Source organism: Oscarella lobularis, chromosome 4, assembly GCF_947507565.1.
Source record: "Oscarella lobularis chromosome 4, ooOscLobu1.1, whole genome shotgun sequence".
NCBI lineage: Eukaryota > Metazoa > Porifera > Homoscleromorpha > Homosclerophorida > Oscarellidae > Oscarella > Oscarella lobularis.
Genome location: NC_089178.1, coordinates 1,230,583 through 1,242,454, shown reverse-complemented (window position 1 = coordinate 1,242,454; position 11,872 = coordinate 1,230,583). Strand labels below are relative to the sequence as shown.

At 45.9% G+C, this 11,872-nt stretch overlaps 4 protein-coding genes across 6 annotated transcripts; 1 reads left to right on the top strand and 3 right to left on the bottom strand.

Annotated features, from left to right (window-relative positions):
- The first annotated feature begins 133 nt into the window (after positions 1-133).
- Positions 134-1,031, top strand: LOC136186083 (ubiquitin-conjugating enzyme E2 N). Its single transcript, XM_065973318.1, has 5 exons — positions 134-192; positions 243-344; positions 407-551; positions 612-752; positions 802-1,031. Exons 1-5 carry the CDS (start codon positions 163-165, stop codon positions 834-836), a joined length of 453 nt encoding a protein of 150 aa, XP_065829390.1. The 5' UTR covers positions 134-162; the 3' UTR covers positions 837-1,031.
- On the bottom strand, positions 814-2,191 carry LOC136186082 (complex I assembly factor TIMMDC1, mitochondrial-like). The gene is made up of 7 exons (XM_065973317.1): positions 2,086-2,191; positions 1,869-2,034; positions 1,726-1,814; positions 1,608-1,675; positions 1,473-1,551; positions 1,302-1,415; positions 814-1,251 (listed from the first exon to the last, which is right to left on the bottom strand). The coding sequence occupies exons 1-7, from the start codon at positions 2,127-2,129 to the stop codon at positions 1,023-1,025; spliced, it is 789 nt and encodes a 262-aa protein (XP_065829389.1). The 5' UTR covers positions 2,130-2,191; the 3' UTR covers positions 814-1,022.
- LOC136186081 (carbonyl reductase [NADPH] 1-like) lies at positions 2,118-3,491 on the bottom strand. The gene is made up of 9 exons (XM_065973315.1): positions 3,419-3,491; positions 3,285-3,366; positions 3,055-3,233; positions 2,892-3,004; positions 2,714-2,836; positions 2,613-2,665; positions 2,459-2,553; positions 2,332-2,395; positions 2,118-2,282 (listed from the first exon to the last, which is right to left on the bottom strand). Exons 1-9 carry the CDS (start codon positions 3,434-3,436, stop codon positions 2,194-2,196), a joined length of 816 nt encoding a protein of 271 aa, XP_065829387.1. The 5' UTR covers positions 3,437-3,491; the 3' UTR covers positions 2,118-2,193.
- Positions 3,480-11,516, bottom strand: LOC136186076 (uncharacterized). Of its 3 annotated transcripts, XM_065973309.1 has the most exons (32): positions 11,494-11,516; positions 11,296-11,439; positions 11,140-11,246; positions 10,949-11,075; positions 10,566-10,664; positions 10,378-10,517; positions 10,252-10,330; positions 10,122-10,196; positions 7,543-10,058; positions 7,380-7,484; positions 7,153-7,326; positions 6,557-7,105; positions 6,392-6,494; positions 6,244-6,342; positions 6,089-6,194; positions 5,993-6,036; positions 5,855-5,946; positions 5,736-5,794; positions 5,447-5,676; positions 5,326-5,394; positions 5,210-5,269; positions 4,982-5,134; positions 4,852-4,917; positions 4,635-4,796; positions 4,479-4,582; positions 4,345-4,417; positions 4,237-4,296; positions 4,077-4,178; positions 3,966-4,016; positions 3,863-3,919; positions 3,674-3,814; positions 3,480-3,612 (listed from the first exon to the last, which is right to left on the bottom strand). In XM_065973309.1, the coding sequence occupies exons 2-32, from the start codon at positions 11,407-11,409 to the stop codon at positions 3,550-3,552; spliced, it is 5,979 nt and encodes a 1,992-aa protein (XP_065829381.1). In that variant the 5' UTR covers positions 11,410-11,439; positions 11,494-11,516; the 3' UTR covers positions 3,480-3,549. The 3 variants fall into 3 exon arrangements, with proteins under 3 accessions (XP_065829381.1, XP_065829382.1, XP_065829383.1); XM_065973310.1 differs by lacking the exons at positions 11,140-11,246; positions 11,296-11,439; positions 11,494-11,516 and having other exon boundaries at positions 10,886-11,000; XM_065973311.1 differs by lacking the exons at positions 10,378-10,517; positions 10,566-10,664; positions 10,949-11,075; ... (1 more) ...; positions 11,296-11,439; positions 11,494-11,516 and having other exon boundaries at positions 7,543-10,074; positions 10,252-10,288.
- Between the last annotated feature and the right edge of the window lie 356 nt (positions 11,517-11,872).

Below are 11,872 nucleotides of genomic sequence, written 5' to 3'. Positions count from 1 at the left end.
CCGAATAAACCGCAAAATCGCGTCTTTCGCTTTCGTTTCTTCTACGGAAATTAAAAAATTATTTATTTGCGAAAAACATTTTTTGCGACCGCGTACACATCTCTGCAATACAGTACCGACTTTACGCTGCACATGCGCGTACTTTGACCACGCCCACAAAAAATGGCTGGCCTACCGAGGCGAATAATCAAGGTCGGAATTGACTCGAGAAACAAATTCAACGCAATTGGACGTTTTAATAGGAAACCCAGCGACTGTTCGCCGAACCCGTTCCGGGCATCAGCGCCGTCCCAGACGAGAAAAACGCTCGATATTTTCATGTGGTCGTCGACGGGCCGCGCGAGGTAAGAATCGAACTCGCCTAGCGCGAGAAACGAAACGAAGAAAACGCTCTCTCGACGTCTAGTCGCCTTTCGAAGGAGGCACGTTCAAACTCGAGCTATTCTTGCCCGAAGAATATCCCATGTCGGCGCCCAAAGTCCGCTTCATGACAAAAATCTATCATCCCAATATCGATAAGCTAGGAAGAATATGTCTAGATATTCTAAAGGGTAAAGAGTGCCTGAGAGGGGGGGCGGGGCACTCTGTACCTCATATTCTCTTTTATATAGATAAGTGGAGTCCGGCTTTGCAAATTCGAACCGTTCTTCTCTCCATTCAAGCTCTTCTCAGTGCGCCAAATCCCGACGATCCTCTAGCGAATGACGTCGCTGAGCAGTGGAAAACGAACGAAGCGAAAGCCATTGAAACGGGTATGACGTCATCTAAAGACATTTCCTTAATTATTGTCGTATTTTTTAGCTCGAACCTGGACTCGTCTCTATGCAAGAAAATAGCGGTCATTTCTCTCTCTTTTTCCCCTTTCTGTGATTGTGCGTGCATGTGAACGACGAGAGTGGCAACCTTCTCTTACTGTGTGCTCTGTAATCATAAGTAGATACACTATCAATTAGGTGTAATCAAAAAATTTATTTCCTTGTCATGATACAATGTTTTGGCTGATCTCCACAATATTATGCGTCTTACTTTGACATGTTTCGCGTGCACATTCTCTTAAATTCCGTCCAAGCATTATATAATCGAGAGTTGGACGAATTTTTGTCCTCTGGGATCCTTTCATTTTCAGTTGGCTTACTCAAAGAAAAATATTGCGACAGTCCGAAAGAGTCGGTAGCAGTCGTCTCGATCCTGCCACTTAATTCGTCCTCCATTCTCTGAGTCAATACGTGTACTTCTTCACTTTGCTGCTTCCTATAATTGAGCATGAGAGATATTTCCCCAATATGCTGCACCCACATGACCTCTTCTGCAGTCGCGCCTCTTTTAACATTCGCGACTTCTCTCGACGCGCCTCTCTGTCTTTTTCAGACAAAAGCAGATGATCCAATCCCTGCAAAAGCAGAGCAAATGGAAAGCTAGAAAAATGCTGCCCATAAACTTTTAGTACAAAATCAATAATCAACGTCTCAAACCTAACAAGACTTCCCAACGCAATTCCACCGAGAAACGGTTTCAATCCAAAACGAATACGAAACAGACCCCCACTGATTGCTATATATATATATATAAATAGAGGTAGATAGAGGTCAGCTACACTACAAATATACCTCCAGCTGCTGTCATATTCAAAGCGTCGTCCCTGTCTCTATACACAGCAAACGCAATGTTCATAGCACTAAATCCCAAATTACGCCCTCATTTTATTCGATTCAATACGACCTATACCTATAAAGACCTGCAAAGGCACCCAGTCGCCATCCCCATCGAGCTCCGACTCTCGCAAAGCCCATCATAGCGGCCGAGTGGAGTTCTCTCTGTTCTTCCGCTTCGAAACGATTCTCCTTCTCGTTTTGACGCTCAACGCTTACCTGCGCTTGCATTTGATTTGGATATAGAGTCGATTTGTTTAGTTGGACGTGCTTGTCCGCCGCGTATCGTGCTCCCATGAGTCCTCCGAATAAAAATCCGACGCACGAGCCGCTAAATGTGACGACGGGCCAAAATTGCAGTTCCGCTGCTGCTTCTTCGCCTCGCCTGAGTGTGGGAAATACGGCGACAGCTCGAGAAAAGCGCCGGTGTACCTACCGTCGGTCAAATAGGTCTCGTAGCCTATCCCATCCCGACTCCATGTTTATATTCTTACGACAGGCCGTAAATGGCCAAAACACACAAAAAATCAATAAAAAAAAGGCGTCACCACTCCGCAACAGCCTTTTTGCGGAAGAACTCTCCGGTTGGGCTACCAGGCGGCAGCAGAGCGCAATAAACCGGAGTCTCTGCACCTAGAAAACAATGCAAAAGAGTGTACAGTAAGATAGAAAACCAGTGCACCCTCATCTGGTGAAAGAGGACCAGAATGACTGGACATGTCAGTTTTCACCCAACCAGGGCAGCACTGTCAAATAAATAAATAAATAAATAAATAAATAATTTTTTAATGAACCTCTAGCAAACTCACAGAATTGACTAGAATGTCCTCTTTTCCGCAAGTGGCCATTTGCCTTGCATGCACTTTAGTCAAAGCAGTAATGGAAAGTTTGGACATACCATAACCTGAATTAATTAGACACGCCTTTTAATTAAAGGGTTTTATTGCCTTTTTTCTCTCTTGCCTTTAAATGGCACAGGCCACCCTTCTTCCCCATATCTATTATCCTTGACGTCTCTAAAAATTAATTTAAAAATGATCGACTTAGGCTTGGAATCATTTTACTGGACAAATTTGTTCATGAGCCCAGTGAGCTCATCTTCTGTCAAGCTATCAGATGCAAACTTTTTCTGAAGATGTGGCTGAAGAATGCTCAGCTTCCCAACAAAAGATCCAAGATTGACAACTCTGCAAAACCAAATCCCGCATGCAGAGTGCTATAGCATGGACAAAAACTACTAACCTTCCGTGAGGATTTATGATAGGAAGAAGAGCCTTGCAAACGTTCAAAGTTCCAAAGTAATTTACTCTGATCGTCACTTCCGCCTGCTCGCTCTCAGGTGCCGTTGATTTGCTCTAGACCATAGATACCTCGATGTCCCCATTCTAAAAACGCGATGATTTACCTTGTATGCTATTCCCGCGTTATTGACCAAAACGTCCAGTCCACCGTACGTCTTCTCCAAGAACAATTTGAGCTGACTAACGCTTGCAACGTCATCGAGATCGAGTTGATGAAAACGAGGACGAAGGCCTTCGCTCTCTAGCTCCTTGCAGGCTGCCTTTCCCCTGTCAGCATCTCGAGCTATAGAAGAGATCGTCTCTAACGAGAGTAGGCAAGTGGAAGAGCGAAGACCTGTTAGGATGACGTCACCATCGAAGTCCTTGCAAAGTCGTCTGACTATAGCGAAACCAATTCCTTTATTGGCACCGGTCACCTGCAAATGTAAAAAGCTCGCTAAGTTGAGAAACGTCGACGTATAGGCCTACCACAGCTACGCGAGCCATCTCGAAAAAATGTTTTTCTTCGTCTTACGTTAGCGCGCTAGCTCCGACATCAAACAACAAAAAATTCGCGCATGCTTTTCACATTTCTAATTTCCTTGATTAATCGTTTTTTGCTAATCCCCAATGCAAGCACCGTGCTTTTCGCAAAACTCGATAAAATCTTCCCAATAGGAATCCTAAATTAAAAGTATCAGAATATAGTGCTTTGCTCAATCTGCGATGTACGCTCATACGTACCTTGGACAACAATTGACGATTACCAATGACAATTAGAAGAGCTTCAGCTCGTGTTATAGCAACGTTGAATTTTTTCGGATTGCCAGCAAATCCCAGGCAAGAATGCTCATTGGGCGACAAAAAGGAAGACGTTGAACAAACCTGAAAATTGCTGTACATTCATAGCTCTGACAAAAAGAATCAGCATACAGTCGACAAGATTATTGCTTTACGTTCCTGTCCTTGAAATTCTTCGACAGGGCCAACCTAGAAAATCGAATTACACATGCCACAGTCTGAGCGTTTCCGCCACTTTTATATCCGAAATTCCAAACGGCTCCAAAAGAGATTCAATTTTTTCAATCTAGCACAACAGAAATCAGAATTAGGCTGTTAATTAAAATACTAGTCACTTAGGGTTTACCTGTTTACGATAGGGCGTAATAATTCCGATGTCTTTGCTTCGGAGGTTTAGCTGAGGGCCGTCCGAGCCATTACCAGTCAACTGCAAAGCATAATTGAGTGCCTGAATAGAACTCACAATAAGCTGCCGGATGAAGTTCAAGTATCTGCGGTTCTCTCACTTGACCCGCCTCTGCGGGATTAAACCAAGATGGGTCAGCCCCTTCGCGAAGATCCTCTCCCTGAAAGAATACATGCACTAATAGGCAATCGTGCCTTTAGTAGCTCACTTTGATTCCATGGAAAATGATCGGAAAGTTTGGTTGACACGGAAGAGCCTGCCAATTACAGAGAGATCCAATTCTGCCAATAGCACAGAAAAATTGTATAATAACTCTCTTTTCTTCGAGGACTCGAAACTAACTTTGAGATAGGAGCACAAGGTCGAAGCTCTGCGTCATAAAACAGTTTCGATGGCACTTCCAGAATACTTTGATGAGAACGATAATTGTCAATCAACTTTGTCACCTAGCAAAACCCATTCGTCAATCTTCTGTTGCACGTACACTACTGCGTATACCAGGCAAGGATTATATCCTCCAACAGAAGAAAATTCCTCGTTGCGAAGATACGCCGGATGTTTTGTCAGACGTTCCAACAAGGAGAGTTGAAGTCCGTGCTCATTGGCTATTTTCGACATTAAAACAGGTCCGAGTTGATATGGATCACCAGCCAAAACAAACTAGAAAAGAAGAAGGTGGCTACGTCTCTATCTCGTAAAAAAAACAGAAATATACTTGACCGCCATGACCAGCCCAACACAGAGCAGGTATCAAACATTCAGGCTCAGTTGCCTGGCTAGCCTATTATTCCAGAGATATTTAGTTTCTTAATTAAATACTTGTATCTTTCCGAGCTTGGTTGCACCTCATCTACAAAGACGTGAGTAAAGTGATCCTGCTTTAGACCAAAAGAGTAAAAGAGTCCCGAGGCGACGCACGTTGTGACGACGATTCGACAATAGGCAATTGTTTCCACGTCATCAGCAGAGTAACAGAAAGGCAACGAGGATTCAGAAGACTGAAAAATACAATAATTTCTTTGGTTAATTAATTAATTAATTAATTAATTAACCAAAAAGGCAACAAAAACTACCTCAGATAACCTTGCTACATCGCCTGGAAAAAAACACCGAGTGGCGCGTAAACGAAGGGCCTACGTATAGGAAAGCGCCATTCGTACTCATCAAGCGGCAGGAATTAAGCAGTTACCAACAAATCTGCAGCACTGTTTGAAGGAGCTGTTACGAGTATACGGCTAAACGGAATCCGGTAAAAAATCTGAAATTATAAGTCGCAGAAACTAAACTACACAGGAAACATAACACAGTACCTGAAGTATTGCTTCGACAAGCGTAACGGTTTTTCCTGTTCCCGGTGGCCCAAGTACAACGTAGGGAGCCGGTCGACCTCGAGCGGTCACTATTCTCTGAACAGCGTCTTTTTGTCTCGTGTTGAGAAAGTTATTGAGAAAATCTGGTGGACGAAGTCCAGCACTTAGATCGACAAAAAGACTCACGGGAGCAATCGGCGGCTTAGGATCAACAGCAGTGGGAAACAGAACTACAACAGCCAGCAAGAATTCGATGACGGAGAAAAGATTTTTGCAATTAAGGTCCTACATTGTGTTCCGAGTTGTCTCATTTTTTCAACAGCTTGATGACATCTGCGAAGTATCATCCTATTTTTTCGTTTAAGACTCGAGTTAAAATCGGTGGGTGCTAAATGATTGATTGCTTGCCTGCTAAAGCAAAATTCCATGTAATACTTCTCGTTGAGAAATTGTTCGTGAAACAGGTTGGAGAATTTCAGTAAAACGCTCTCGCCTTGTATCTAGAAAAAGCGTCCAAAGTGAAACTGTAAAACTTTGCAGACAAACCTTGTAAATAAATCCTTTATAATGAAGTGCTGTCTTATCGGCTCCTTGAAGAGGAAGAGACGTGGTATAAGATACAAAAAGGAACAAAACGTATACCGGAAGGAGAAGCACGAACTTTGTCGCCAACAAGAAGCGAGGGACGTCGTTTAGTTAAGCCGGGAACAACCAATTTAAGGTATTCATTTACTTGTTGCATTTCTGCCTGTAGTCTTGAATTGATTGGATTCTGCTATAACTAGTCTATGTCTTACGTCAGGTATTGCGTATTGTTTTATTGCCCTTTCCATTTCCAGTTCTTCAGCATAAAGTAACGCGGAAAATCGTTGAGAGTAACTGTTAAGCGATAGGGGCTAAAAGAAAACTTCAGTTAAAAGTTGAGCAAATTGCATCATACAGTACCTCAGCCAAAACAGGTGTTATAGCGAAGATATCCTTTCTTTTTGTGAGACAATCTCTCACGCTATCAGGCACATCGTACTGCATTAGGCTTTGCACTTCACCGCTAAAAGGCAAAAAACAAAAAGAATCACTGGCAGCTATAATTCCGTTCTGATGTCAGTGTACAATTGTGGTCTTTTCTCTGGTACAGCAAGCGTTTCGTCTTTGTTTGTACTGCCGCGGCCGCGACCCAATCCTAGGCGTTTTAGTGGCGGATACGCTTTTGGTGCAACAAGCGTTCCGTGTTCGTTTGTAGTACGGTAACCGCGTCCGCGGCCCAATCCTAGGCGTTTCAGTGGCCAATACGGTTCTGGTGCAACAAGCGTTCCGCCTTCGTTCGTACTGCGGCGACCGCGACCCAATCCTAGGCGTTTTAGTGGCGGATACGCTTTTGGTGCAACAAGCGTTCCGTGTTCGTTTATACTGCGGTAACCGCGTCCGCGGCCCAATCCTAGGCGTTTCAGTGGCCAATACGGTTCTGGTGCAACAAGCGTTCCGCCTTCGTTCGTACTGCGGCGACCGCGTCCGCGACCCAATCCCAGGCGTTTCAGTGGCCGATATGGTTCAATAGGAGAAGCGGCTGCTTGATGATCAACCACGTGAATTTCCAAAAACAAGTCAATTTTACCAATATCAAAATGCAGCGAAACTCTATGGCAAAAGGACCCTAGATGGCTACGAGAAATAAATTAACGATCGTCAAGATAGGAGAAAGCCATTACCAGCCAAAGAGAGAACACCGAAGAACAAATGCAGATTGTGAAGGTAATTTACAGGGAAGGTCAACAGGAGACGAAAGATCAGCTGAATCCCCGTCTGAACTAGCACAGGTGTGCAGAGTCACGAGAAGTTCTGGTGGCTCGGTGCAATTAATCAAGTTCACCGCCTCGTTATTCCTACAACAGAGAAGCTGAATCGCAACGCTGCTTTCTCCACGTACAGCTCTTACCATAGCAGAACGAGAGCGAGTTTAGGTTTCCCGGCGAAAATCTCGCCGACATAATTTACCTGATTACCATGAATATTATTGGCAAAGAGGGGTTTACGCTCACCACTGAACGACAACGTAAATAGCTCTCTCTCTCTCTCTCAAAACAAACTTTCCAACTTACTTCTTCTCCACTGCAACATTCCACTTGAACTCGTGTCTTGAACTTTTTTCCGGCATCGATGACTTCACGGTCGCCGTCATGGCGTGAGTGGCGTCAATTTGTATAGCAGTATCCCCCGCAGTAGGAGCAGTTGAACCTCCAGTCTCTATTCTCCCTCGCACGTGAACTGGGTTTCTAGATGATCCAGACAACATCATTGCTTTTGGTGTGGCAGAGGCTGCCACATCTCTTTTTTTTTCGCCGGCCTCCACTTCTGAAGAGGCGATCTGAGTGGCCTTGGTAAAATCCTTCAAACGCGTCCCCAAACTGTGAACATTAGTATTCCCAGAAGTAGCAGAAGCAGCTGAATCTTCGGTCTCCAGCCCCTCTCGTACGTTGAATGGCTGTTTGGATGAGCCAGAAAGCATACCCGTTTTTGGTGTAAATGCCGCTTCCGCCGTCTCTCCTTTTTTTTCGTCGCCGTTTTCTCCTGAAGAGACAATTTTAGTGACTTTAGGCATTGTCTCGAAACGTGTCGTCATATCGTTAGCAGCAGTTTGTACAGTAGTATTCCCAGCAGTGACGGGAGCAGTTAAAGTTCCCAGCCCCCCTCGCACGTTGAATGGCTCTCTGGACGATCCAGACAACACGCCCGTTTTAGATACAGCTGTCACCACCGCGGTGACATCTTTTTTTTCGTCGCCGTCCGCTCTTGAAAAGACAATTCCTGAAAGCCCGATTTGAGTAGTTTTAGGCGGCAACGTCATGGTCTCGTCCTTAAAACGTGTTACAAGACCATAAGCATGGATATCAGTTTGTCCAGCAGTGGCGAACGAAGTTGAACTTCCAGTCTCCAGCTTCCCTCGCGCGTCGACAGACGTCCTCCATGAGAACGCACCAGCTTTTTGTGTAGCAGTGGCATCGCCTTCTTTCTTGCCGCCGCCCGCTCCTGAAGAGGCAATTTGAGCGGCTTTGGGCGGTGTCACGGTCACGCTGTCCAAACATGACGCCAAGCCGTAAACATCGGCATTAGTTCTTACAGTCTCAGCAGTGGGGAAAGCAGCTGAACCTCCAGTCTCTATTCCCTCGCGTACGCTCGCTGGCATCTTTAGTGATCCAAGCAACGCGCCCGTTTCTAGTGTAGCAGCAGCTGCCGCGCCTCTTTTTTCTTCGCCACTGCCAGCTCCTGAAAAGACGACTCGGGTGGTCACGTCCTCCACACGCGTCGCTAAATAAACAGTGGCATCCGTTTGCAGAGCAGTATCCCCAGTGGTGGCGGAAGAAGGTGAACCTCCTCCAGTCTCCATTTGCTGCCACCCGCTCCCAAAGAAGCTACTCGAGTGGCTTTGGGCGACGTCCTCCAAACGTGACGCCAAACCGTGAACATCGGCATTGGCATCAGTTCCCACAGCAGTATTCCCAGCAGTGGAGGAAGCAGTTAAGACTCCTGTCCCAAGTTTCCGTCGTACGTTAACTGGTATCCTTAATGATCCAGGCAACGCGCTCGCTTTTGGAGTGGCCTTCGCCGCATCCCCTTTTTCTTTGCCGCCATCCGCTACCGAAGAGGCGACTTGAGTGACTTTGAGCGACGTCACGTTCTCCAAACGTGACGTCAAACCGTGAACATCGGCATCAGCTCCCAGAGCAGCATTTCCAGTAGTGAAAGCACCTGTCTTCAGCTGTCTTCGCACGTCGGTTGGCTTCATGAATGATCTAGACAACACTCCCGCTTTAGGTGCAGGTGTCGGCGCCGCAGCTTTTACGCCGCCGCAGTCGCCGCCATTGCCGTCGCTGCCGCCATTGCTGCCGCCGTCGCCGCCATTGCCGCCGCCGCCGCCGCTTGCTGCGACTTGGGTAGACGCCGGTCTTCCTCGCGCGTCTGACTTTCCTGCGTGAATTGGCCTCCTTGATCCAAAAGCAGCTTTCGGTTTATGAAAACGAGCATCAGTTTTATTCTTAGCAGTAGGGGAAGCAGCTGTCTCCAGCTGTCTTCGCAGGTCGGTTGGCTTCATGAATGATTCAGACAACACCCCCGCTTTCAGTCCCGGCGTCGGCGCCGCAGCGTCTCTTTCTTTCACGCCGCCGATCACTCCTCGAGCAGCATTGGACGCCGATCTTCCTCGCACGTCCGGCTTTCCCGCGTGAATTGGCGTTCTTGATCCCAAACCAGCTTTTGGTTTATGTGACGCTAAGCCGTGAACATCGGCATCAGTTTCCATAGCAGTATTCTTAGCAGTAGGGGAAGCAGCTGCACCTCCTGTCTCAAGCCCCCTTTGCACATCTGCTGACTTCCAAGATAATCTAGACGCTTTTGGTATAGCAGCCGCCACGTCGTTCTTTTCTTTTGCGTCCGCTGCTAAAGCGGTTTGACGGGCTTTCTCTTTTAACAGCGTCCAATCGAACGTATAGTCGTACGTGTGATTGAGAGTGCGAAATAAAATGCGGAACAGTTGGCGAAGGTACATATAATCGGGAGCCTCCTCAAATCGGAGGGCTCTGCAATAGTTTATGTACATGGCAAACTCGGCAGGAAGTCCCTGCGTATAAGAGGATCTTCATATGCAACATGCTAAACTGCCGGTCATTGGTGTACGGCTAACCTTGCATAGGACTTCGACTGGAGTCGACATCTTCTTCTCGCTGATCTTTGCGTACTTTTGACGCTTTGTTACTGCCTGGATGACAAGAGCCGGAGTGAAGAGGAAATATGTGAAGTATCTGTTGTCTTGCCTGGAGTCCCTGCCACGGTAGATTAGAGCAAATGAAATACACAAGGTTATAGCCCAAACTTTCCATATCATCGCGGCGCCTTAAAATAAAAACCGACATTATTTAATTTTCCTGATTTCTTCTTACGATATCTCAATTCCAAGGTGAGTGTTAATGCTGGCATATCGAGCTGTGCCAGTGAGGTTCTTGTCTTCTCTGTAGGGTATATGCACACGCGTTCGACTATCGCGATATTTTTTGGCAAGACCAAAGTCAATAACGTACACCTAACATAACAACAATCAAGAAAAGTTCTATAGAACATATTCAAGTACTTTATTGCTGTTTCTGCCTATTCCCATTAGGAAATTGTCCGGCTTAACATCTCTGAGTACAAAATTTTTCCCGTGAATATATTCAACTCGGAGGATCATCTAAAAATTTCTTCAGATAGTAAATGATCCACAGTAGCTCCCCTGCTACCGAGAGGTCCAGGCTATTCACCGAGAAACTCCTATAATTACCAATCTAAGGCCACGCCCGATCCCCTCATTTTGTTTAAAAGCTAATGCATTGCTCCCTCTCAAAACATCGTCGATCACCCATAAAAAGCCTCCTGCATCTTTATGCCTGAATCTCTACACTACTAAACAACCTCTTAGTTCTTGGAAGACCCCCGGCCGGTCGCGGGCCCCAACGCAATGACGTAACCGCGTACCTGATCGGCAAGCATGAGCACGGTCTTCATGGTAAAACGACGCGAACAAAACTTAAAAAGATCCTCGAGAGAGGGTCCGAGCAGGTTCATGACGAGAATATTGAAATCTTTATCTTGTCCGTACCACCTGCATAAAAAATAAACACGACGACAAAATCTCGATCGGTCAACAAGTTAGCATGCTCTTCGACCTCATCGACGCTATTCCCGGCCCGCCCTGAAGAATCTTGTATATTTTCGACTCGAAGAGAAGCTGCGGGTGACGCGCGCGCTTCGATTCCATTTTAACGGCGAGTTCCTGTTCGAATGACATTACAGACCATTCGAGCGTTATTTAATTCGATCACTTCTCCGCTGCTTGTGTTGACGGCGAGATAGATGTCGCCGAAGCTGCCAGCTCCTATTTTGCGAACAAGTCGGTATTTTCCCCCCACTTGGTATTCGGCCTTTCCCGAAGCCATCGATCGGTTCGTTTCGTCACAAATGGAAGCCTTTCCGGAGGGCACGTGGGCTCGCGTGGTGTCAGTAGCTCATGTGAGACTTACTAAACCAAATCTAAGAAATGGCACTTCAGTTTTCATTGAATCTTCCGCACGATGCATGTAGTTCTTTGAACGCTGTTTCCAGTTGATTGTAAGGCCTCCTTTTTCTTTCTTTTTTCGTCCATCGTCATTATCCGTGTCACGTATTGCCTCTCAGAGACTAGGCGTCTTTAGCAAACTTAGGTAATTTAGTGCTGCCTATCGGTATTACTTTGTAAAAATTCTCCTCATCTTCTTCTTTTCTGATGCTGCAAACAGCATTGTTAACATACTGAGCCTACAACATTGATCGAGCCTTCGGATCATAGTGCATGAGGCCCCTTTGAATTGTACAAGAATTAGAAACTTACTCCAAAAGATGACTGAGTGCGCTCATACATTA

What these genes read in the sequence shown, in the direction of transcription:
- LOC136186083 (XM_065973318.1), top strand. Translation starts at nt 163, where the DNA reads ATGGCTGGCCTACCGAGGCGAATAATCAAG. An exon ending in TCGTCGACGGGCCGCGCGAG is followed by an intron (nt 345 to 406) that starts GTAAGAATCGAA and finishes CTCGACGTCTAG; the next exon opens with TCGCCTTTCGAAGGAGGCAC. An exon ending in ATGTCTAGATATTCTAAAGG is followed by an intron (nt 552 to 611) that starts GTAAAGAGTGCC and finishes TCTTTTATATAG; the next exon opens with ATAAGTGGAGTCCGGCTTTG.
- LOC136186082 (XM_065973317.1), bottom strand. Translation starts at nt 2,129, where the DNA reads ATGGAGTCGGGATGGGATAGGCTACGAGACCTATTTGACCGACG. An exon ending in CGAGACCTATTTGACCGACG is followed by an intron (nt 2,035 to 2,085) that starts GTAGGTACACCG and finishes TCCCACACTCAG; the next exon opens with GCGAGGCGAAGAAGCAGCAG. An exon ending in GAGGCGCGACTGCAGAAGAG is followed by an intron (nt 1,252 to 1,301) that starts GTCATGTGGGTG and finishes GCTCAATTATAG; the next exon opens with GAAGCAGCAAAGTGAAGAAG.
- LOC136186081 (XM_065973315.1), bottom strand. An exon ending in TGGTGACGTCATCCTAACAG is followed by an intron (nt 3,234 to 3,284) that starts GTCTTCGCTCTT and finishes TCTCTTCTATAG; the next exon opens with CTCGAGATGCTGACAGGGGA. An exon ending in ACGCGGGAATAGCATACAAG is followed by an intron (nt 3,005 to 3,054) that starts GTAAATCATCGC and finishes TCTATGGTCTAG; the next exon opens with AGCAAATCAACGGCACCTGA.
- LOC136186076 (XM_065973309.1), bottom strand. Translation starts at nt 11,409, where the DNA reads ATGGCTTCGGGAAAGGCCGAATACCAAGTGGGGGGAAAATACCGACTT. An exon ending in GGGCTGGTCATGGCGGTCAA is followed by an intron (nt 4,797 to 4,851) that starts GTATATTTCTGT and finishes CTTCTTTTCTAG; the next exon opens with TTTGTTTTGGCTGGTGATCC. An exon ending in TTGGAATTTCGGATATAAAA is followed by an intron (nt 3,920 to 3,965) that starts GTGGCGGAAACG and finishes TCGATTTTCTAG; the next exon opens with GTTGGCCCTGTCGAAGAATT.